The sequence below is a fragment of the Chionomys nivalis genome, chromosome 23, assembly GCF_950005125.1.
Source record: "Chionomys nivalis chromosome 23, mChiNiv1.1, whole genome shotgun sequence".
Taxonomy (NCBI): domain Eukaryota; kingdom Metazoa; phylum Chordata; class Mammalia; order Rodentia; family Cricetidae; genus Chionomys; species Chionomys nivalis.
Window position 1 is genome coordinate 8,833,349 of NC_080108.1, and position 26,814 is coordinate 8,860,162.

The following is a 26,814-nucleotide window of genomic DNA, read 5'->3' on the forward strand; positions in this document are numbered from 1 at the left end:
TCTGAATGCTAACAAAGTCTGCTATGGTGGGGGACTCATGACAACAGAAGTGTGGGCAGCTGAGCATATTGCATCCACAGTCAGGAAACAGAGAGATGAATGCTGATGATCCAATTACAATCCCCCTTTATTCCATCCAGACCCTGTGTCACGATGACACCTAGGCTAAGTATGTGTGCTCCCGAATTGGTTAAACATCTCTGTTAACAACCTCACACCCAGAAGTTTGTCTCTCAGGTGATTCCAAAGCTCATCAACTCGACTATAAGATTAACTACCACAGTTTCCAACAATTCAGAACGATTCTGAGTAAAAAGAATAAATCTCGAGGTATCATAGTGCTTAATTTTAAGTCACACTACAGAGCCCACGAAACAATCCATGGATAAATGGGACACAAGAGATGAATCAGAAATAAAACCTCACATTTAAAAATATGTCAAAAATATTCATTGAGAAAAAGCAAATGGTTAAGTAAACTAGATAAAAAGAATAAAACTATATCCCTGTCTCTCACCCTACACAAAAAGCATTTTATAATGAATCAACAACCATACTGTAAGACCTGAAACCCTGATAATGATAAATATAGGGAAAATATTTCAAGGTGTAGGCATAGACAAGGATATTTGAAAAGGACTCCAGTTGCTACTAAATAATGCCAAGAATTGCTAAATATGACTTAAGGAAATTTTAAAGTTCTGTGCAGTAGAGAAAATCCAAATGAAGAAAATATTGATGAAATTGGAGAATACCTTTCTTAGTTAAATATCTGACAGAGGATTTTTATCTAGAATGTATAAAGAATATACTCATTTAACACCCAAACCCAAACAACACAGTCAACAAATGAGCAAATGAAATAAACACACTGGTCTCACAAAACAAGACATAAATATCCAATAAACATATAAAAAGAAAGTTTTTATATGTTTATTGGATATTTATCATGGAAATTTCAATTAAAAAACCTTGGTATTCCATTTCTCCCCAGTAACCATCAAACATAAACAAATGCTGATGAGAAAGTATGGGGAAGGGAACATTTATACAGTAACGGTTGCAGTGTACTTAGAACAATTACTACATGGATAAATATGAAAGCGCCTCAATAAAACTACAAATAGAGTTACCATATGACTCATCTATCCCACTTCTGGTGTAAGCCTGAAGGATTCTCTACCTGTGGCTGAGATAAATGCATTCCAGTACTTATTGCAGCACTGTTTATATTACAGCTCATAGAACCAGCCTAGTTAGCTATCAGTGAATTAATATAAAAGTGGTATATATATATTCATGAATTACACCAAACTGAAATCCTGCAATTTAAGCTTAGTGAATACTTATCCAGTGTTACAGTCCTAATAAATTTAGAATGATTGTGTCATATTTGAACATTATAGTCATGAATCATTCACTATAAAATAAATTATTTACGCTTCATTTTTTAAAACATAACAATTCAAATATCAAATATTATCAATATTAAATATGCCTGGTAGGAATGAATTAAGCAATAATATTTCTTAACTGTAAGTCAAGATAATGTGTTAAAGAACCAGCCAAAATTACTCTATTTCAGATTTTGATGCATATTTTTGATCTTGGCTTATGGTTTTTTGGTAATGTGATTATATTCTACATAAACATTATTTTCCTGCAATTATTTATGATTTCACATAAATATTTATTTTAAACTTGAAGTATTTTCCTTCTTTGCCATAAAAATGTTTAATATTTAAAAAAAAAAGAGAAGTAAACTACAGAAAGGACACTGGAGGAACGAAGAAAGCCAGTTAGAGGGGACAAGGGGACGGGGTTCTCAGAGCAGTGAATGGACTGGGATGAAGGACAAAATGTTCATACTTGAAACAAACACATTTTACAGAACCTAAATCTGTGTACAGTAAAATTAACTCATTAAAAATATTTTGAACATTAAAATAAATAAGCTATGATTTTTTTTGACACAAAGTGATACTATACTATAAAAATATTTTTTCCTCACCTGTAGAAAGGCCTGCCTGGTAACCCTAAAGGATCAATGAATGCACGTTCCAGATACATCAGCTGGTCATTCATAATTCTCAGTGACATGGGGCTAAAACAGAAATTGATAAAGTTATACCTTCAGGAAGCTATGAACACTACCTGGCAAACTATAAGTCTGTAATAAAATCAAACTCATGAATGCATTTTAAATCATTGTCATATGCAAATTAAGAATACCAGAAACATAACATAGACTGAGCAGGTTGTACTTATTTATTTAGAACCATTATAAACAACAATTAGTGAAAAATGAAGCATGAATTTTGAAAGAGAAAAAGAGGGGTGTAAAGGGATTGGAGAGAGGAATGAAAGGGTAGAGATGATTTAATTACATTATAAAATAAAAAATAAAAGTAATAAAAAGGATATTAGCGTGCATAGTTCTCATATTTCATAAATCCCATATAATACTACCCAAATAAAACATGAGTTATGAAATAGTAAGACGCTGGCGGTAACACATGACGATAACCTTGATGCACAGGAAGATGAGAATTAATAACCCTGTGTTTATAATTATTGTCAAGTTCTTTTTCACCTTAGAGAACCTAACAGTATACTCAAGAAATTAACAAAAACATTGAAATGTGAAAATCTACTAATATAATTAACTTTATGAAAATTAAAAATATTAAATAAGTGACAATATATATCCTTATTGTTAAAAATATATTTGTCAAATATATAATCCTTAATTTGTATTTTTTTCTGTATTCAAACATCATGTAGCAAACACGTTATTATGGAGCTCATATTCTCAAGGGAGCTTATAGGGTTGATTTACGAAGTTATCATTGTTAATAAAATTGAATTAATGCAATTAAAAATCTACCATCAAGCCCCAAATAGCTCAATCATTAATTATGGAAAACAGTATTCTAACTATGTTATAATTAGTGAATGTTATAATTTTAATTAATATTTTTATCCATTAATTTATCAAGATTTTCATTTTATATTAGTTTTAATAATAATTATAGTTCCTCACTCTTGTAAATGTTTTATAGTAAGTTTAACTTCAGAGAAATCCTGAACATTATACAGGGTTATGACTCCATTTCATAAACTAAGGATTTGTTTGGCAAAGTTTATAATTTTACAATGAAACAGTAAACATTGTAGCATTTATCAAATTTGGCTTATGGTATTGACTTTACATAGAATTATTCCTATTTGTTCAGCACTTCTGAAAAGAATGATTTATCAGTATTTATTATTTCTGAAACTATTTTTTTTTTTACTGGCGTTGGAAAGGATCATGAGTATGCATATAATGACTTTGAGCATAAGTAGAGAGAAGATTGCTCCAAGAACAAAAGAATATAGTTGGAATATGGTGCATAGGGGATGAAATAAAGAACAAGAGAAACCAAAACATGTTGGAGTCAATACTAAAGTAGGAAAGTGTTCTGAAATAGGCTGGCAGGAAGGAGGCACTGCAGTCCAGTTCCAACTCATGTAAGAACTAAAATCTCTGAATGCTAGAGAACCCTCAACAAGATGCATTAGAGTGAAGACAGAAAACAGGAAAGCTATTTCTGCAACAAAACTGTAAAGTAGTGTTATTTTTATTATATACTTATGCACATGTATTAGGCATAATTATCTCATACAGATATGATTTAATATATGACATACTTGCTTTTATCCAAGCCTTGAAGTTTTTTGTTGAACTCAGATGCAATCTCTGTAAAATTATTTACTGCAGAAAACAGTGAATCTGAAATGGAAATTCAAATTAGCAAAAGCCTTAAGAACATGATTTCTAAAGCAAGAAAGTTGGCAATGCCTACAGTCTCAGCACTCAGAAAGCTAAAGCAGGTGAAGCACCTCCATTCGAGAGTCTAATATCAGCCAGTGCAAGGTATGCAAATCCCATTTCAATAAAAGAAAAAAGCATGGTTTCTGTACAGTTCAAAATGTGCAAATAACATAGGAAGCCATTTTGTATTTTATGAGGTCTTTTTATATTTTAACACATCTATGCTTTTAAAAAGGTATTTTAAGAAAAAAGACTTATCAAGAATAATAGAAACAATGATGAGAAATCATTAAAAGCACAAGACTGAATGTGAAAGATAAATTGCAACCTACCAAATGATACCGAGTATTCCTTCATCTCTTGCGGGTGGTTCATTGAAATGTTGTAGATATTTTCAGCATACTTTTTTAGAGCTACTGCATAATCTTGACAGTCAAAAGGAAGCACTGGAGAATTGGCTAGTTCAAACACTATCCCTCCTCGAACCTGGGCCACAGTGAGGTGATATTTAAAGGTTGGATCATAAAATTTTTCCACTAACTCATATGTTTCATAGACACTGTGGTAGAGTGGATAGCTTCTGACTTTGTCTGTTTTCTAGGAGGAAGAAACAAAATACATCTCTTGTAAGATAGTTCATAAGACCCACAACATGGTATTTACTCTGCATATTATTAAGGTTGATCACTGGTGAACAGGAACCATGTAAACTTAGGAACTTAGAATTCTGCTACTTTAGAATATAGGTGACTATGTCAAATTTACCACTGAAAATTCCACAGTAAAACATACGAGAAGCAGCCTGCTGCAGAGTGGAGAACCCAAGCAGCAAGGACCACAGTGGAGAGTTGAGAAACATAATGAGAGAGAAGTGATGCTCAATGAGGTACAAGAAAGCTACGTATGTGGAAATTAAGGACTTTTCACACAGTGAACTGCTGACTAATGTCTTCTCACCTTTTCTCAATATGCTCCTCTGTCACTGATATAAAGAACATGCTATTTATTATCATGCTGAAGAGACGGAGACTCGGGCATTATTAATGAGGGAAGACTTTCATTCTTAGTCCAAAATTCATTACCAAGAATGTTTGGTAGTCGTCTGAACTTTGGTTGATTTAGTTTTTTATATGTCAAATGTATCTATTCTTATCAAAATCCCCGCAAGAACCCATATAACTTCGTAACCCCGAAAGATCCCTGGCTGGGGGCAAATAATTTACAAGTGAGTAAAAAATTACAAAAGTTCAATGCTGGGTGGCTTTAGGATTGGCGCACAATAGGAAGTCAGAGTTGGGTCTAATAGATTTCCCCTATAACTATATCCCTGTTTGAAATCAACTTAAATACAGTCTCTCTTATGTTTTAATAATTGTATTATGTCAACTTGGTACAAGTTAGAACCATCTAAGGGAAGGGAACTTGAGTTGAGAAAATGCATCCATAAGATGAGGCTGTAAACAAATCTGTAAGGCATTTTATTAATTAGTGATTAGTGGGTAAGGGTCCAAACCATTGTGGGTGGTGCCATCTTTGGACTGAGCAAGTCAGTCAGAACAAGCAGGTCAGAAAGCAGCGTTGCTCAATGGTCTCTAAATCAGCTCCTGCCTATAGGTCCCTGCCCTGGCTTCCTTCAATATTGTACAGTCCTGCCCAAGTTGATTTGGTCATGGTGTTTCATCACAACAATCAAACCTAAATAAGAAAATAACTATGACACTTTCTCTTACTAATATAAATCTGGAAAACAAAATATTAGAAATGTAAGTTATTACTTACAAATATTGAAGAAAGTAAGGATTAGAAAACAAATGTACAAAAGACTTCACTGTAAAAGAGAACTTAATGGTAGTTTGAACATAAGAATCAGAAATCTCTTGCTATGAGCTTTCATAAAACTACTTGAGATTTCATAAAAAACACATTTAAAACTTGAAACTAAAAATTTATCTTTCACAACAAGGAAGGGTATGGAAAATTATTTACGATTTTGTTGTATTATGCCAATATTTCAGTGATCTGATGTTTATTTAATGATCTGAACTACAATATAACAGGCAAAAATCCAAATATTTGTCAGGTCTTGCTGATTTGGATGAATTTTGAGAGAAACTAGAGAAAGATGAGTCCAAGATAATTCTCACTAACTTTAATGATGAAGTGAATATTAAGTCATCAAATCAGTAAAATAGAATACACTTAATGGTTATCTTGGAAGTTCTAGACTGCAGAAAGCAATATGAGTTCCAACTGGAATGTGAATGCATGCCCATGAAAAACAGAGACAGCCAATAGGACATCACTGTTTGGCTCTCCAATTCTTCCTCTAGTGCCAGAGGTATTTATTGAAGTAAAACTTATTAATTTAGTTAAATGTACCCATACTTAATACTTAAGAACTCATCAATTTAGACTTACCCAATTTTTAGTGTACCGTGCTCTGCCTGAAGCAACTCCAAGTCTTTGGAAAAACACTTCAAAATCATTGCCAGACCCCAGCTTGCTAATCCTTTCAGATTTAAAATTAGCACAATTAGTTCAAAGTACTATGTTCATTCTATAAAGATCAAAGGTCAATTACTAAATTATAGTTAAACTATTAAAAATGTGATAGCCTTAGATATACAGTTAAAGTAAGATACTTATTCTGGTTCTGAAAATATGCTTACTTTGTAATACAATTTTATGGAGTGGTATTTCTTTAAGTCACTGTTTTATTTAAGCATTCTGAAGGTTGGAGAATACTTTCATTCAAACTATCTGTTTCATCTGTGTCTGTCATATATGCTAATGAAAGGAATCAGACATATTCAGATAATTAGAATATAAATTCTGCCTGAAAATTTTAATTTATTCATATTGTAAAGGTCTTCATTTACAAACTATTGAGATAATTATTTCCCTTCTCTTGCATGAAAAGATACAATCATGCAGTCATAGTTTTAATTTATCAGAGCAAACAAAATATGTGTTACCTGCATGACGCTCAGGAAAATGATCAACTATAGACTGAGATGGGGTAGATATTTGTCATGAATTGTGTTCCATTTTCTCCATTGTGACCATTTATATGAACCACATATGAGCATCATGTATCCTAATAAGCACAATTATTCTCCCTTTCCTCTAGAAATATTAAAATTAATTTTCACAGTATACTTTGTAGGGACCATGTCATTAAAAGCTTGGCAGCTGCCTCATGCATATAGATTGTCCAAAGATCAGCATTTGAAACTGACAGATTTAATTTCAAGCCACAGGGTAATATTTTATTGTAAATCTAAGCACTAAATTCATTTGTCAGATGTCAGAGAATTTTGAAAGTTCCCTTTTTACAAACAATTTTTTAAAAGTACCCTTTTATTTCCAACACAATCCACAAAACAACCAAACTGGGTAGAATGGCTGGGGTATTTCTGTACCTGGGCACTTCATTGGATTCTGGTGAAGGATTCTTTTCTCTCCAGCTGTCGTAAAGAGATTTGCCTTCAAAGTCTTCATCTGGGCTTTGGAGCTACACAAGTTAAAACGAAGAGAATACTCACAAATCTGATGCATAAGCTAAAATGTGTCCCTCAATGAGAAAGTGGGAATTGTAGACAGAAAGCAGCCTAAAGGCTGCCTCACAGAGGTTAGGAGATGGAAGGTAGTTTATTGAGAAAGAGTTGGTTAACTGTGACGGTTCAGGGAAGTGAAAATTTATCAGATGAAAATAAGGTTGGCTATAAACAATATAATGTGTCGCATAATAATTGCACCCCAGGCAATATCATTTGCAGAGTTCCTGAGATGGGTTGTCTTTCTCCTTACCTCTTTTGTTAAGTTGTAGACTAAGCTGTGCAGCAGTGGTGTGCAATCGACTCTTAGGGTGTAGTTTCCTGTAACAGAAAGGATAGAATAGTTTGTTTTGTTTGTTACTTTTTTCAAAGACCACTGCTAAACTTTACATAGCATGATCTCGTCAATGCTCTCCACCTTAAACTATAAAATCCGACACCTTTGGCATTGACATGGTTGAAAGTAGGCCTGAGGTTGGGGAGAGAATTAAATTGACAATCAGCTCTCCAAATCTTCACTTTCTTTCAAGACTTAAAGCGTTAAGGACCTGACAAACCCTGTTACCTCAGTATGGATCAGTGTTCTACGTCATATCTGCATGACTTCTTCACCCTCTGGATTCATGTTACATTTTCTGCGTGACCTCCCTCACTGCTCTATGTGAGACTGCACGCTGCCTCCACCCCAGACAAGCTGCTGTCATCCTCTCTTGCCCTTGCTCTGTTTTTCGCACCACTCTCCTCCCTCACACATTGCCTAACTGTCTTATCATTTCTTTCCTCTAAATGCATTGTTTAAAAAAACAGCCTTCACATATATGTCCATATCATGAGATTCCTTCCAAGAATGTTATGTATCTTTACTCTCAAATTAAAGGATCCATGCTACTGAAGGCGGAATGGTACAGACACGCATTCTCAACATTCAGGAAGTTGAAGCGGGATGTTCATGCCAGACAAGACTACAAAGTGAGAACTTCAACTCAAAAACATAGACTACATATATAAATAGAAAATGTAATTTTGGATACTCACATGCATTTGTATAAAAGTGACTTGAAGGGAGATGGTTTGAAGGTATTTATTGCAATTTAAATGCACTATTTTTTGTACCAAAGAATTACACTTGTAGCTCTTCAAACCTCTTTTAGAAAAGTCTGTATACATTAAAGGACCCTTGCTGCAGTATCAGCTACAGAACTAAAATGTAACTGTTCTACTGAATACACTACGAAGGTGGCTCTATCATTTTATTTTTGTCTTTTTTTGCTTTGGGATATACTGTAGTTCTTGCTCTATAAGTCTAGTAAGACAATGTATATTCCACATATGGAAGTTTGTTTTTTTATTTTATTTATTTATTTATTTTTTGGATTTTTTGAGACAGGGTTTCTCCGTAGCTTTTTTTTTGGTTCCTGTCCTGGAACTAGCTCTTGTAGACCGGGCTGGTCTCGAACTCACAGAGATCCGCCTGCCTCTGACTCCCGAGTGCTGGGATTAAAGGCGTGTGCCACCACCGCCCGACTGGAAATTTTATATAATGTTTTCTGAGTGAAAAGTAGGATCTAGAACCATATATGTGTGATATTAAACCAAAGTCCTGTAGGACTTAACAGGAGGTAAAACGTGTAATAGGACGGCTCTGATCTCAACCCTCCCCTAGAAGGTAACTTATGGGAAGTTATTTGACTTCTCCAAATCACAGCTTCCTCTTTGTACAATAGAGATAATATAAGTACTTACATATGATGGTTACACTGCATACGGATTAGAAGGAAAACAATTAAGACAGCATCTAAATCACTTCTGGAACATGTATCAGCTAAATAGTCTCAGAGTTCACATAATAAAAATGCTCTAAACAGAAGATAAAAGTTCTTTCGGAAAGAACAATAAGAGCTGTTTGCGTATTGCTTTTAACTTTCTTTTAATATAATAAATTTTATTATTTACAAAAACATTAAAAAATAAAACATATTTGTTGTTTGTTTTATGTATATGATTGCATTTTACATAAATTCATAAACATGTGGTTTATTTCATCTTTTTAGTAATGAACATCTAACCAAAAAATGCAATATAGTAAGGAATATGGTATCTCAATCATATTGTACCTATGTGTATTTGTTCTTGATCCTAAAAATTATGATCCAGTTTCAAATATAACATAGTTATCTAAACTCAGTGATATACTAAAATACCAAAGAGGTCTAATGTTTGAAATTATCAGTAAAAATAACAGCATCATTTTGCACTATTTGAAATTTGTTTATTTGGAGTATTTATTATATAAGGCACACATGTGCCATATGATCACATCTGTACTTGTATTTTTGCAACGTTGGTGAATAAATGGGGCATGCTAGGTAACCTCTCTGTCACTGAGCTACATCTCCAACTCCCCCGAGCCTATGATTTAAGCAAGGGAAGAGTGATGATCACATTGGTGATTTTTGAATAGTCACTGAATGCAAGTCAGATATCATGGAGTTTGCAAACACCAACTCCTTTTAAAAGCATGATAAGAACCTTTGAGACAGGTACCTTTTTAGAGGTAAAGAATCACAAAGGAAGGAGATGGGAATCTGTTGTGAACTGCAATGCCTTTATCTGTTAAATGACTGGAGGAAGGAGAATTGACTTGCACCAGAAAGGCTAAACTTTGAAACAATAGTGCTCAAAAATAGAAATTCAGATGAAGAAGAAGATGCAGACGTCAATATGACACCATCAAGGCACTATGTTGGCATGGAGAATTTACATTGCATTGTGCAAGCATGCATGCAACCATGCGTGCATGGGTGTTTATGTATGTGTGCTAATGGACATGTGGAAAGCAAAATATAACTTTATGCAGTCAGTTCTCACTGTCCATCTTTAAATGGGTTTCTAGAATACAACTTAGTTTGTCAGTCTTGCCTAAAAGTGTCTTGCTGGCTTTGCCATCTCTGTAATCTCTATACTTAAATATAGCATTCAAAAACAAAAGATTCTTAAGGTTTATGACTTAGGCACTCAATGGGTAACTGTCACCTTGTATAAGAGAATCTGACAGAGGAGGCAAAGTAAGAAATACTGTATTTCTGGACTGGCACTGCAATACCTCAGGAAAATATCTCTGAGTTATTTATGCAGTGAGCTACGAATCAAGGGGAGAGGTGTGGAAACACCCAGAGGTATCCTAACTCCACATTAATGGTCTGTCTGCCTTCTGTGCTAGGATGCAATTTGTCAACTAAATTGTGAACTCCAGAGTAACCAGATATTCTCTATCAAGGGCAACAATATTCACCTTCTATGGAAGAGTCAGCATTTATGTAAGCCACACCACGTTCTTGGAGGAGTCTGGAATGTTCCTATAACAAGATATTTAAAAAATCATTAAGATTTTAAGTGTAATATAACTCTTTCCCACCCAAAGCACATCTGCCTTTCTTGGATATAGAAGTTTAAATGAAGTTAGACCATGTGTTCCGCAAGTTTGGAGCATAAAAGTCTCAAAAGATTCTTGGACTGAGAACATGTTGAAGTTTTGCCATTGAGAAACAAGAGAAATGTCTGATAAACTCATTTGAGAGGATGAACTGCTCACACAAAGTAGATGAAAAGGAAGTGGGATTTTTGAACATACACACCTGTCCGTCATAATTTTTCTTGGTAAACATCACTTTAGGAGTCTTTTCAGTATAAACATACTTTAAAAAAATACTATCATTATTTAACCAAAGGTGTTTTCCTAGATTCACAAATCTAGTAAGCTACCTGTTTCCAGTTTACTGGCTGGGAAATTTACCAAGGAAATCTGTCCATATAGCCAATTTCTCTTGTAGTATATTGCCACCTACTGGTAACTTTCACTAAGTGCACATTTTTAATTAAAGTGTAAAGCGCTGCGGAGACATTTTGGGTCTCTAAAACAGCACATTTCTTGAGAATTTTGGATGTAAGAAAAAAAATCAGAAAAGCATATGCCAGTCTGAATTATAAAATACAATATGATCATAGTACAGGGGGTTGAGACAGAAGAATGTGGGAGTTCCAAGGCAGCCTGCGCTAAAGAGGCTGCAAACCAAGAAAACAATAGTATCAACAACAGTAATAATCGTATAGAGACAAACTGCTTCCTGACTATTCATAGGTTTGCCTGACACCAGGATGAAACTTTCTTGTGGAGAAAAACTTCACCTTGGTCAACAGGAATACAGCAGGTTTCCAGAGAAACCTGTAATACCTGTGTTTAACACGAGTCACGTGAGCATTCAGGGCAACAAGGGGAAGCTGACGGAGCAGATAGATACCAATGCTGCACGTATTTACTTCTCGTTCACACCAAACCAGTAATTCCAGTGGAGTTACTATTCAGGACTCCTGGTAAGTACTCTGTCTGCCTCACTGTCTGCCATATTTAATATAGCGAGACCGCAGGGATAAGAAGATAAGTGCTAACCGGGGCTTACTGTAGAAATTGAGAGTTCTGTGGAAGTACCACTTGCAGCTGTTTTGAGTGATGTGGAAGAAACACATTAGAAACTTCCATGTAGTTTTATTTTATTTTATTTTGTTCGGTCTTGTATTTGGTTTCCAGTACATTAATTTGTTAACCCTATTGCATTGTCAAAAAAGTAAATTGATTTCAATAGTTGACATTAGATGTTTCTCAAAAAAATCAAATGAATCTGAATTCTTAAAATAGGATAATTTTGTTTATTTTTTTTTAAAAAAAATCGTATTTATTGATTGACTTAGTGCTTGTTTGCATGTTTTGTAAGTCCGCGTGCCCTGACACATATTAGTGATCTGAGAACAGATTGCAGCTGTCGGTTCTCGCCTCCCACCATCTGGTCCCAAGAATTGGACTCAAATCATCAGCTTGGCAGGCCTTTCACAGCTGAGTGATCTTGTTGCTCTCTTGTAGACATTTGAACAACGCTACATTCCTTTCAGATAATTAGGCGTGTCCACCGTGTGCCTATGAGTCATGTGCAGCCAAGTATAGGTATGAATGAATCCCAACATAATGTTGTCTACATGCTTAAAACCTTATGAGGTGGTTTTCGTTAAGTGATTTTTAATAATAACTTGATTGTGTCATTCCTTGGAATGAATTTTGCCTACAGGACATTATGTACCAATATCAAAAGTTTGAACACATATGAGAGACATTTAGAAACACTCAAAGCATTACCTGACTGGGATCACTTGTTATTTCTCCAAACTGCATGAAAAAAATTCTCAACTGCTTTGCCATTTGGAAAAATTCATATGGAAGGAAGCAAACTGTCAACCTACCTCTGCCCACTCAGTAGAACCAAGAAGGCCAAATTCTTCGGCATCCCAGCTTGCAAACAGAATCGTTCTTCTAGGCCTCCATCCTAATATAAAGGTGGATAACACATAAATTCTGATAAAGTATATCACACACCCAAGACATGGAAAAGTCTACAAGAAAGGAAAACCCAAAGTGCTGTTGTTTTTTCAACTTCAAAAGTAGTAATGTGGCTCACATCCTTACTTCCACAATTTCTTTTTGGTATATTTTTAAAAAGAATTTTGCTAAAAATCAAATAGTACAAAAGGAAGGATGTAGAAATGAAAGCCAAATGAAGTCATGAGATATTCCAAATATTTTACAATTGGCCATAGTAGGAAACCACTCTGATTGGCAGGTGACTGATACAGAAGAAGATAGCACAGGTACAGCCAATGCTGCAGTGGCAGGGGGCACTGTGGGAAGGTAGATAGAACTCTGCCAAGATGTCCTCAAATAACATCTTTATTTCTCAAGGCCATCTGACTCAGTGATTTCCCCTCCATTGTCTTGTAAAATGTGTTACCAGTGGCTCACTTTGAGATAGCATCAGGTACTGATACTGCAAATCATGCAGTTTGGTAAGTAGGTCTTACGGCTTGGAGGTAATAAACACAGCCTATGGAGTTGAAGAAAGATAAAGTTTTAAAGTGAGTAACTTTTCCTCACTTCCTATATTCTGGTAAGACTATGCCACACACACACACACACACACACACACACACACACTAATTTTTCATGTCTTCATCTAACAGACAGCATAGCAGAATAAAGAGGAGACACCGTTTGATTTTCAGGAGCATTAAATGAAAGAGTTAGTAAATGCTGTAAAGTCCTTGTAATGCTGATAAATATTTCAGGTGTACTGATTAAGTATGTTTTCCCTATAACTGTTGGATCCATGCTTTCTTTTTTTGTCCGATGTGTTATGGTATTAACCAAATCCCATCTTCATTCATTCCTTATCATTTCATTTTTGAGCGCACCCCTTAGCTATGACAATGCTGATTTGCATTCACTGTAGAAAACTTCTTACGAAATTATGAAACCTTTTGTAATGAGGTTAAATATGACCTAGATAATGAACTACAGAAACACCTACCTCCCAATTTTGTTTGTTAAAATGTTAAGTGGTGCACATTTATTCCAAACAGAGAAAAGAGTTTGCAATGTGTCAACCCCAGTCTTCAACCTCTGTCACAATTACTTATATTACCCGAGGCTAATATAGGTAAAATGGGAACACAATAAGGAAAATGTCTCCATGGATGTTATGACATCACAATAGATGACACATATGTAAACGGTTTCTCAGAAAATAGTACCCCAAGTAAACATACTTTCTTATTGTTGATTAATACTCGAGGGCTTTAAGATGGTTCTGCTTCTAGATGTACTTGCTGCCATACCTGTTAGCGTGAGTTTGATCCATGGAATCGACATTGAAAGAAAAAAAAAAACAGACTTCTAAAAGCTACCTTCTGATTTCCATACAACTCTCTGTGATATGTATGCATGTGCCACATACACAATAAATGTGTGTGTGTGTGTGTGTGGTTCACATTGTTCAGGACCCAGATACCTTCTTTGTAGACTCAGTTAAGAGAATAAAGGATTGGATCTCTACATGTAATGATCAATTTTAAAACTAACAATTCAGATCATATCCCAACATTGAGATAGGAACTGGACAGAAAATCTCACCCTTAGCTTTGGAGCTTGTGGCGATTGATACTTCTGGGAAAGGAATAGAAAGTGTTTTTCTGAGAAGGTAGCCCCTACTAAGTAAACCAAGCTCCAGAAGGCTACACATCCAAAAATAATTGGGCAGCACAAATTAGTTTTGGTAATTAAAAAAAAATGACACAAATGTGGGGGAGAGCAGAAGAAAAAGAGGGAAAGTGGTTATGACAAAAAAAAAACACACATTTTAAGGAACTCTCAAAGAACTAATTTTGGAAAACTCTAAATGACAAACAAAATATTTCTGCAAAAAAAATCACACAAATATTTCCTTGAGTGATCCCTTTTGTCTAATTTCAATATCACACTTGAAAATTCTAGAATGACCTAATCAAAGGTGAAAAGGTTATGGATAGGAATGAGATGATGTGGCCATCTTGGTTCCCACTGAGAAGAACCACCGATATTTTTCTATTTAGACCCTTACCCTCCTGAGTTACATAGTATAGGTGACCTGAGGTGCTATGATGGAGGTGCATGGAAATGTCTCTCCCAGTTCTTGGCCAGGAAACCACTGACAGAGCAAACAATAACCATGTGCTTTATTTCAGATGTCAGGTAATATACACATATTTTGTAAAATAATTAAAAATGATAAAAATAATTAACCAACATTAACATTTGCACTGCTATAGTTACTAATTTATTGACATTGTTGAGCTTTTATTTATTTATTTGGTTTCTTTTTTTCCTTTTTAATTTATAAATTTATTTCTTTTATATCCCGACTTCAGTTTTTCCTACCACTTCTCCTCCCATTCCTTCCTCCTCACCTCACTTCTGCCTACTTTCCCGATTCACTTCTCCTCTGTTTCTGTTCAGGAAAGTTCAAGCCTCTTATAGATATAAAAACATTGCAAGGGCCGGGCGATGGTGGCGCACGCCTTTAATCCCAGCACTCGGGAGGCAGAGGCAGGCGGATCTCTGTGAGTTCGAGACCAGCCTGGTCTACAGAGCTAGTTCCAGGACAGGCTCCAAAAGCCACAGAGAAACCCTGTCTCGAAAAAAAAAAAAAAAAAAAAAAAAAACATTGCAAATCAACTTGAAGTAAGACTAAGCAGCACAGCACTTCCTCTTGTATTAAGGCTGGGCAAGGCAACTCAGCATAAGGACTATGTTCTCAAAAGTCAGTCAAAGAGTTAGAGACAGCCCCTGCTCTCACTGTTGGAAGTCCCGTAAGGCCGAGCTACACAACTGTCACATAGATGCAGAGGGTCTAGATAAGTCCCATGTGGGCTCCCTGGTTGTTAGTTCAGACAATCTGAGGTACTATGAACCGAGGTTAGTTGATTCTGTGAATTTTCTTATATTGTTGTTGACCCCTCTGGCTGATGCAATGTATACTATCATATTATCTGTGAATAACGAGACTCTGACTTCTTACTTTCCAATTTGTATCCCCTTGGTCTCCTTTAGCTGTCTATTGCTCGAGCTAGAACTTCAAGTACTATATTGAATAGATACGGAGAGAATGCATAGCCTTGTCGCTTTCCTGATTTTAGTGCAATTGATTTAAGTTTCTCTCTAATTTGATATTGACTGTTGGCTTGGGTTCCCTGATTTCTCCAAGACTTTTATCATGAAGGGATGCGGGCTTTTGTAAAAACTTTTTCAGTATCTAATAAGATGATCATGTGAACTTTTTTTTTCAGTTTGATGGCATGATCGATTACACTGGCAGATTTTCATATTGAATCATCCTGCATCTCTAGAATGAAGCCCACTAGATCACAGTGGATGATCTTTTGATGTGGTCTTGAATTTAGTTTGTGAATATTTTATTGAGTATTTTTACATCAATGTTCATGAGGGAAACTGGTCTGTAATTTTCTTTCTTTGATGAGTCTTAGCCTTAGTGTGGTTTGGGTATCAGCATGACTGTGGCCACATAAAAAGAATTTAGCAATATTCTTTCTGTTTCTTTGTCCAGCAAACACTTAGCAAGGCAACCCTTGACAGAGCAATAAGTAATCTTGTAATTTACTTCAGATTTTCTGAATATATATATATATTAAACTAGTTCAAAATAATAAAAATAGAATAAACCATCATAATGTTTTCACTGCTATTGTTATTAATTTATTGACATTATTGAGTCCATATTAATTTATTTGGTTTTCTATTGCATATTGCAGATTGAGAAGAGAGCTTCTTGTACACAAGACACATGCTCTAACATGGAGCAACTTCACAGCCCCTAAAATAATACTTTCACCCTCACATTTCAAAAGGTTACACTGAAATTTCCAGAATTTGGTTTTTCACTCACTGTTTCTCTTACCTTCCTTCTTCAGTGCTCCAAAGCTCCTCACAATTTCATGAACAACAGCTGCTCCACTCTGCGGGTCAATGCCACCGAAGACCCAGGCATCTCGGTGACCTCCAAGAATGACATATCTGTCTATATAACCGTGGCACAAGGGTCACAAACAGAGCAAATTGAAATGTACTCAAAGGCATTCACAACTCAAAATAAAAATACCAACTTTCCTAAGGCTTAGACTCTTTGCTCAGATTTTAGTATTGGTTTCATTTATCTGATGAAATTATAAATGTGACTTAAAAAATAATTCAGTATATTATTAAAGTAATAAGCATATGGATAACAGGAAGATATGAAATTATCTTTGTTTACCTCCTCACAATGTTCTAATATCTCTTGCCTCTCTGTGTCCACCACAGAGAACACAGCCCTCCACTTCCTAGTTCTAGGTTATGTTCCCATCAGCAAGTGCTCTTCTTCTATGACATTTTCTGTCTACTACAGGAAGAGGAAACTGCTTGTGCTGAAAGTTTGGTAGCAATCATTTCATACTTGATTAGATATTCATCATCCTTAAATGTTATTATGCTTTTCTTTTAAATCATGATGTCCTTGTTGCTAGTTTCTGTGTGTTTTGAGTGCCTCCCCCAAATCCAAAGTTTACCATGGTTCTTGCACAAAATAATCATCTAGTAAGATTCAATAAATCTTGGATGTGTGTATCCACATGAATATGTGGTTTAGTGCTTACAAGACTTAATTTTATAAAACTCTTGGTTCTTAAAAAATAGCCTGTGTTAACTCACAGCATAGAACAGAACATACTGATGATTTCAGCATTTGGGAAGAGATAACATAAAACTGAGCCTAAACCCAGCCTAATCTATCTACTCTGAGATCTTGTTACAGAAAAACAAATAAGCAACATGTTTGTGAAAAATACATTTGACTTAATTATACTATTTATGTTAATAATAATAATAATCAAATTGAATTTTTAGTTCATTCTGCACTCAGTGTAGTAGTCGTACATGAGATTTCCTTGACCAATATATGCCAAACAAATTCTCCTATTACCTGGTTCAACAGCTCCTTTGAGGGTGCCAATGACATTATAGATTCTTGTCACTTTACTGTAGGAGTGTATGTGGAGCTTGACTTTTCTAATTCAAAGACAAAGAACACATTCTTTGAGAATAGTGGTTACGGATCTAACACCCACACTTCCTAACTCTTTCATCATTATGTGCAAATATTTTTAGTTGTACGGAGGAGGAAAATAACATTTGCTAATTGCTAATTTTAATAATATTAAATTATTGTCCTATTCAACTTTTAGTTTGAGTTTTTGTGGTACTAACTAGGCTTTACATGTTTTTCACCTTCTATAACTGTCTTATTTTAAAGTTGTCTGTATAAAAGGATTATAATAACTTAACTGTGTTGAAAAGTTTCCAGCAAAGCCAGGTCCCACATTGTAAGGTACTTTGAGACCTCCCTTCCAACTGCTATCAGGGGGTGCTGGGCCACCCATGTGTCTGTTAAACATGAAAAAAATATTAGTTGGGTACACTTTAATATAGCAAGTTAAAACACCAAGTAATCTACTGTCTAGGACATCTATTCATAAGAGTTTCTAAGAATGAACAACAGAGCAAAGTGCTTTGCATGTAATACCCACTGACCCTTTCTGCCACTCCTGTAAGGCAGTGTTCACTGAGCATTCTACTTTGCATATGAGAAACTTGAAGACAAAGTGAACTCATAGCAATGGCCAAAATTATGGTGGTAAGAGATACAGTTGATATTATTCTAATTATTTCAAGAACCCCAAAAAAGTGTAACTAACTGTGCAAAGATAAATCATGTAATTCTCTGATTTTTTTGTTTGATTCTTGTTTGCTTTCTTTTTTAATAGGTTTTCTTTTCCTATCTATCCATATCTATCTATCTATCTATCTATCTATCTATCTATCTATCTATCTATCATCTATCTATCAATCTATCTATCTATGTATCTATCTATGTATCTATCTATGTATCTATGTATCTATCTATGTATCTATGTATCTATCTATGTATCTATGTATCTATCTATGTATCTATGTATGTATGTATGTATCTATCTATCTATCTATCTATCTATCTATCTATCTATCTATCTATCTATCTATCTATCTATCATGTGTAGTGTTCTGCCTGTATGCCTGCCTGGAGGCCAGAAGAGGGCATCAGATCTCATTATAGATGTTTGTGAGCCACCATGCTGTTGCTGGGAATTGAACTCAGAACCTCTGGAAGAACAGTCAGTGCTCTTAACCTCTGAGCCATCTCTTGCTTTCTTTTTTAATTGCCCTGTCTTTTTGCTAAAAAGTGAGAAAAAGACATGGAATTTGATGGATGGGTTTAGAGTTGGAGATGATTTGGGAGAAGAATTATGGAGGGGAAACCATGATAACAATATACTGCAAGAAAAATAATTTCAGTAGGAAAGAAATATAACTCATGGAGATAGAGAGATAGTTAATTGGTTAAGAGAACTTGTTCTTCTCGCAGAGGTCCACATAGCGACTTACAAACATCTGTAACTGTAGTTCTAAGGGATTGAATGCCCTCTTCTGACCTCTGTGAACACCAACCAGGCAAGCAGATGGTGCACATACATAATGCAAGTAAAAATGTTGTACATAAAATTTAAAAACATTACAAATAAAATAAAATCATCTCTGGACATAATTTGACAGCTATATCAATGAACTAACAGCAGTTGTGACTACACGCAGTAGACCTGCACAAGATCTAGTGAAAAGGAATCTAGTGAAAGGGAGAATTCCCTATTAGTTCAGGAATTATTGTAGTTGATTGCTGGGGGAGGTAGAGTCTGTATTCCTTAGGAATGTGACTCCAGAAAGTCTATATGTGCTCATATACTCTATGCACATACAGAGAGCCCTAATCGGGGCTCTGGGGATTCAAAGAAAATAAAATAAGAAAAAAATCACCTGAAGTTTAGAGGGGAAGTGGTGGTGAGATAGAGGAGGATCTGATGGGAAAGGAATGGGAGGGTGGATTTCACCAAAAAACAGTATATGGATACATGGAATTTTTAGTCAATAAAATATCATTAAGATTATCTCTTCCTAGAAAATATTAAAAAGTGTAAACTGTTTATAAACTCCATGAAAGAGTAAATCTGCCAACTCTTTTTTTTTTCCTTTCTCATTAATTAGTTTGGTCAATTAATACAATTTCAGGAAATATACTATAAAATGTATTTAATGTATTTTCACTAAAAAGCATTAAATGCACTTGGGAGATGCCTTGGTAACTATTTGCTGGATAAGCATAAGAATGTACATTTGGACCTGCAAAGATGCTATAAAAGTTGAGTGACATGTTAGCATCCCAAGAAATGTGGAATAGGAAGACAAGGGAATCTTAGGACATGGTGGCCAGCCAGTCTTGTCAAATATTTCAGTTTGAGGTTCAGTAACAGAGTTTGATTCAAAACAAAATTATTATTGGCTTCTCAGTCAGCCCCCATTGTCCACCACTTTCAGAGAGTCTGGTTTGATCACATGCTCATTCAGTTCCAGTCCAGCTGGGTTTGGTGAACTCCCATTTAGCTCAGGCACACCTTCTCAGTGGATGGACCAACCCCTCGTGGTCCTGACTTCCTTGCTCATCTTCTCCTTCCTTCTGCTCTTCACCTGGACCTTGGGAGCCCAGTCCAGTGCTTTGATGTGGGTCTCTGTCTCTATCTCCATGATAATGGCACTGGGATTTGTCTATACTGCATGTACTGGCTCTGTGAGATCCTAGTCTGTTTGGATGCCCACCTTCCTATGCCTGAATGGAGCTGGGAGGGCCTTGGACTCCCCACAGGGCAGGATACCCTGCCCTCTCTTAGGACTGGAAATGAAGGGAGAGGGGGAATGGGGGAGTGGGAGGGAATTGGGAGGAGGGGAGGAAGTGGAAATTTTGAATGGTATTATTTATAAAGCAATAAAAAATATTAAGGGTCTATAGAAGTAGACACATGACACTGACATCTGGGTTCCATAAGTTCTTGTGCAAGAAAGCATACACACAAAAAGAAAAATTAATTAATTAAACAGAAAGCATGAGGTATAAAAAGATATATCTACATAGCTAGAAAGTATAATCTACAGTCAAAACAACAAAATATTCAAGATACTAAATGTGATTGGGTGTAAGTTAAATTATACCTTTGTTTGTTGTGAATAGACTATTTTGACAAGTATATATTAATTAATAGAGATTTTGGGTAGAAATGTGTAAAAAGAAACCTTACTGTAAATAGCATGCACACATAAGTCTATATACATAAATATAGACAAGAAGAACATAAGCAGGGTATTAACTGTACTATTCAGTGTCTCAGCCCATACCCTTGAGAACACACACACTGGTAATTAGACAGAACAGAACAGTTGTATAAAAGTCTAACAAGGATCAAAGAAACAAAGGAATGGAGAATAGATGTTTCAATTCACAAATGTTACTGACGAATGTATTTACTACTCCCTCTTTCAGGCAACAAAACCCTCAAGTAGAATAAAAACTTAAATATTAAAAAACAATAATAATTTATTTTGAAAATATTTTAGAACTTGACATATGTTAGATGCTTTAGGAATACATAAAAACTGTCCTAATTTTTAAAATATCTATGATATAGTTCATTCATTTTGGTCTCATCATTTGCCAAACTTTTATTGTTTACTGTGATAAATGTGCCCTCTTCTACTTAATAAGACAAATACATATAAAATAGGATCTTTACACCTAAGAGGTTAAGTCATTCAGAAGGAATATACACAGTCAATGTTAATAGAAAACTAAACTCTATCAACATTATACCACAGAAACCTTTATCGCTATCAACCATGGACAAACGAGTGAATAATTTAGTCAGGGAGGGATGAGGAACACATTTCTAAATGAGGTTTTACACGTGTGGATTTTAAATAAATAACATGAAAAGATGAAAGTAAATGGTAAAGTGTGGAGAGGATCCTGGTAAGGAGTATAGAGCAAGAATAGGGATGATAGATGAGGGGGGCTGCAGTCCCTAACTCCCAACCTCCCGTCACCCAGATCTACTCCGCCATTTTCCTTCAGAAAAGAGCAGACTTGCCAGGGAGATCACCCAAACACGTTACATCAAGTTACAGCAACACTAGGCTGGACAAGGCAACACAGTAGGAGGGTAACAGTCTCAGAAGCAGACAAAGGAGACTGAGACAGTGCCTGCACCTACTGTTAGGAGTTTCTTATCAAAGTAAATCTGTTGTTTTTATGTGACTCAAAACTGTACACTAGAGAAATGAAGATTATATTGGTAAGAAATTCATACACAAGTATCCACAGTTTCTTCTTTCATAACAACAAAAACAAGGAACAACCCCAGTTGCCCTTTAACTAGTGAATGGTTAAACAAACTGCAGTATCATCACATGATGTAAAACTTCAGTCGTACAAAAATAAAAGGAACTTCATGCACAACATAGCCTACTTAAGAAGTTAGATGCAAGTTGAGATAAATTGAAGTTGCAATTTTTCAATCAAATAATTACCTTACCTCAGTTAGGACACAGTTAATATTTATCTTTTTATCCAGTCCAAACAATTAGAGACATGACTAAATAAATCATATCTAATTCTATGTATTCTGTTTCTTACTACAAGGAAAATATGAGGTTATTTTAATGGGTTCTATAACTGGAATCATACAATATATTGTTTTGAAAATCTGCTTTTTAACTTAATGTATCACAAATATATTCCTTGTTATTAAATATTCTTGACCAATATTATTCTGTATTTTATTGCTTTGTGCAGTATCATAACCAATGACATGCTTGAAGGGGCAGAACTTTTTCATTATTTGAATTGTTACACTATCGCAAGTAATCTTATAATAATATTTATCTTTAATATAAATAATTGCTTTATTTATTTAAATACATATGCCATGGTGCTTGTAAAGGGTCTATCACAAACTTAATCTTAACCCAAGTGGCACATCTAATAGCCCAAACCTAAAAATGATCTGTCCTTAGATTGTACACATAGCTCCAAATTCTAGATATAGGGATCCTCACTTATGAAATTGGTGGCCTTAAACTAACTCATGAAATGCTTTCTCGCTGTTATGATAATGAAATCATTAAAAATGCTTTGCAGTCAGGCATGATGGAGCTCCCTTGCAGTTACAGTACATGGGAGGCTGAGCCAGGATTACTGACAAGGTGCTTTGATTCTATCAACTTTACTTTCATAGAAATTCCTTTCCCTTTCTTCCAGAGGGAAGAGAACCATGGAGGGCAAGCAGAAGTAAGAGAGGAAGACAGGAAAGAGGGAAGCTCAAGAATGAAGGCAGAAAGGGAACAGAAATACAGACTAAAAACTGGACATTGGTGGTTCTTAATTTGTTATTCTGTTCCTCAGAAGGGTAGAAGCTTAAAAATAACATTGAAAAGATTGGCGAATAAGAGATACATTGAGAAAAGACTGGGAGAGAGTTGAGTAAGAAGCTAGAAAAGTTTGGGAAAGTATCCATAGGCTTGATGTTATTTTGAAGCAGGGTAAAAGGCAACGAGAACATGAAATAAATCCAGAATCTGAACCAGAATTCTTTAAAATTGTGAAAACATTCAAGATTGCACCTGTCACTGAGTACAGAGTACCAAAACTTGAAGACTAAGATAAAACATTTGAAAATTCCCAAGAATGAGAAATACAAAAACAGTTATCTTTTTTTCTGACAAACTTACTCTAAGAGTTTCTGTGCATCATCGTATCCAATTGGATGGACAGGAATACTTGGAAGTCCAACAGCCTCTGGCAAATCATACCTATAAGCATATTCTGAGGAAAATAAAGAGTTTATTTGTCACTGAAACAAATGATAAGGCATATGAAGTGATAAATGTTATCTGTAGAGATTGCATGCCCTCTCCCTAAAACTCAGTCATTTTATTTTATTTTTTTATTGATTTTATTGAGCTATTCATTTTTCTCTGCTCCCCTCCCTTCCTCTCCTCTCTCCTTCTACCCTCTCCCATGGTCCCCATGCTCCTAATTTACTCAGGAGATCTTGTATTTTTCTACTTCCTATGTAGATTAGATCTATATATGTCTCTCTTAGGGTCCTCATTGTTTTCTAGGTTCTCTGGGATCATGAATTGTAGGCTGGTTTTTCTTTGCTTTATGACTAAAAGTCACTTATGAGTAAGTACATATGAAATTTGTCTTTCTAGCTCTGTATTACCTCACTCAATATGATGTTTTCTAGATCCATCCATTTGCCTTCAAATCACGAGATGTCATTAATTGTTTTCTGCTGTGTAATACTCCATTGTGTAAATGTACCACATTTTCCTTATTCATTCTTTGGTCAAGGGACATTAAGGTTGTTTCCAGCTTCTGGCTATAACAAACAATGCTGCTATGTACATAGTTGAGCACATGTTCTTGTGGAACAATTGAGAATTCTTTGCATATATACCCAAGTGTGCTATTGCTGGAAGTGTGGTATTGAGGAAGGTTGTTCCTAATTTTCTGAGAAATCACCATACTGATATCCAAAGGGGCTGTAGCAATGTGCACTCCCACCAGCAATGCAGGAGTGTACCCTTTACCCCACATTCTCTCCAGCATAAGTTGTCATCAGTGTTTTTGATCTTGGCCATTCTTACAGAGTTGTTTTGATTTCTATTTCCCTGATGGCTAAAGATGTTAAGCATTCCCTTATAGGTGTTTTTCAGTCATTTTAGATTCCTCTGTTGAGTGTTCTCTGTTTAGGTCTGTACTCCATTTTTCTATTGGATTTTTTTTGGTTCTTGAATTCTTTGCATATTTTAGAGATCTGACCACTGTCTGATACGGGTTTGGTGAAGATCTTTTCCCATTCTGTAGGCTGCTGTTTTGTGTTGTTGACTGTGTCTTTTGCTTTATAGAAGCTTTTCAGTTTCAGGAGGTCTTATCGTGAACAGAAGTTCCAGCTAATTTAAATTGTATTTTCACCTTATTAAATTAGCATGAACATGAGTTGGAAGAGGTTTAGTTTTTTAATGTGGAAATGAAAAGGCAAGAGTAAATAAAAGTCATGCAGGGCAGACTTGAGGATTTTATTTCCATTTATATGATCAATATTCTGTGTAAAATTTGAGGGTTTTTCTTTCTTATATTATTTGAAATTTTCATATATATACACAATGTATCTTGATCATATTCATCCCTTCTCTCTCTAGCTCCCCACGAATCCTCCACAAACTTTGCTCTACCTATTTTATGTATTTTATTAAAAATCCACTAAGTCTAATTAATACTGCTCATATCTAGATGAGTTTAGGGTCATATAGTGGGGCATGATAAACCTAACAGTAACCATGCCCCATAAACATGACTCTATTTATGGTAGAGTAATATAAAGTGGTTTTAAAGAATGAGAACAGCTATGGCAGTTCCCTATTTTTTAAAGAAGGTTTTCATACCCTCCAGACACATAAGTTTTAGAGAAATACAAGATTCAATGAAGCAGAAGTCAAAAATAAATATGGAAGTGTCATGGGCACTTTGGCAAACTCCTTTATCAAAGTTAAGAGAACAACTCACTCTGTTCCAAACTATGCAAACTAAATGAACATAGAGCTTTGTAGACAACATCTGATAGTTGAATCCATCGAAAACAATTTATCTGTTTAATTAATGTTTGACCAGGCTACATGTCAGCAAAAGACAAGAATGTGGACTCTGAGGCCACCCTGGGACTTTGAACTCCAGTAGCCTACTTAGTGGTATAATGATTGTGGGCAGATGGCCTGCATCTTGCATATTTTCTTCCAAGCCAGAGACCATAATACTTAGAAATAAGATTTCTAAGGCATGCAGAAGCTATCATTTAGGAATCATTACTTAGTGTGATTACTTATCTTTACAAAGCCGTGAAAGTTGCTGTATCCTTGGTGCACTGTCTGGGCTCTGTATCAGTATCCTTAGTGTACTATCAAACTACTTAATAAGACATTTTGCTCTTCTGCTTACTACTAATAAAGTAAAACCTGTATTTATGAGAATTATAGGTTTTGAGTAAATTTCCATGACAAGAAAAGTCAACCTGGCCAAAACACATGAGCAGAAAAAGACAGAATAGAACAGACATGAGTCTACTTATATTCCTTTTAACACATGTTCATTGTTGATAATCACACACTTTGCTGCAGCGTTATTTTAAATGCATTTTTGTTGCGTTGTGTCTATAGTCTCATGTGTCATGCATTATACATAAACATCATTACATTTCAGTATCTGAAAAAGTGTGAACCCCAAACCCCTCAGGTCCAAGCTTTAAAATATGGCATAAGGAACATTGATTTTCAGAATTTGAAACATTCTTATTTCTATGATTCAAGAAGAATGAGAAAAAATTAACCCTTAGTCATTTTGTCATAAAAACTTTTGCAAAAATCACTTGAAATGGTCAGTTTCTTATTATGGTTTGTGTCTGATCACTCACCATTGGCTGGGTAACCCGGTGTGAGGGGGTCACCTGCACCATTAAGATTTAAGACATTCCCACGCTGGACACCACCTCCAGGGAGGTTCCAGCCATCTGGATAGGACTTCACCCCAGGAACAACGTAGTCAGCAGGGTCTGAGTACAGAATGACTCCTTTCGCACCTGCCAGCTGAGCATTTTTAACCTAGAAGACATGGTGTTTCTCTTCTCAGTGTAGGTTGAGTTGCTCCAGACTTAGTAATGGCAGACGCCAAGATTACATTAAATAAATAGCCAAACTTTATCTTCTATTTTAAAGATCAGATCTCACTGCGTTTTCAAGGCACTATAGCCCACAGGCATTGAACTTGTAATCCCCCTGCCTTGGCCTCTCAAGGGCTTACAACTACGTGATCCTAGGCTTAGATTCTAATTCACAACCTGAAAGGCGATGGGTTTGCAGAATGGCAGACCTGGAATATTCCCATCACAGTGGGAGCAAGGATTTGTTCTTCCCTCTGGCTTTCTAGAAACATAATAACCAAGTAGAATCCCCAAGCCAAATTATTAAATCTACGTCAGAAATGGGAGTTTTGGAAT

At 35.4% G+C, this 26,814-nt stretch overlaps 1 protein-coding gene across 2 annotated transcripts in view; it reads right to left on the reverse strand.

Annotated features, from left to right (window-relative positions):
* Positions 1 to 26,814, reverse strand: part of Folh1 (folate hydrolase 1) — a 58,650-nt gene that overhangs the window by 16,639 nt on the left and 15,197 nt on the right. For both annotated transcript variants that reach the window (XM_057756287.1, XM_057756288.1), the window contains exons 6-18: positions 26,233 to 26,419; positions 23,489 to 23,582; positions 18,128 to 18,226; positions 17,766 to 17,851; positions 16,707 to 16,826; positions 12,664 to 12,746; positions 10,667 to 10,730; positions 7,628 to 7,695; positions 7,240 to 7,331; positions 6,236 to 6,326; positions 4,150 to 4,414; positions 3,694 to 3,775; positions 2,012 to 2,104 (exon numbers count right to left, since the gene is read on the reverse strand). In XM_057756287.1, the coding sequence (XP_057612270.1) occupies positions 2,012 to 2,104; positions 3,694 to 3,775; positions 4,150 to 4,414; positions 6,236 to 6,326; positions 7,240 to 7,331; positions 7,628 to 7,695; positions 10,667 to 10,730; positions 12,664 to 12,746; positions 16,707 to 16,826; positions 17,766 to 17,851; positions 18,128 to 18,226; positions 23,489 to 23,582; positions 26,233 to 26,419 (1,424 nt within the window). The remainder of the gene's footprint in view (positions 1 to 2,011; positions 2,105 to 3,693; positions 3,776 to 4,149; positions 4,415 to 6,235; positions 6,327 to 7,239; positions 7,332 to 7,627; positions 7,696 to 10,666; positions 10,731 to 12,663; positions 12,747 to 16,706; positions 16,827 to 17,765; positions 17,852 to 18,127; positions 18,227 to 23,488; positions 23,583 to 26,232; positions 26,420 to 26,814) is intronic.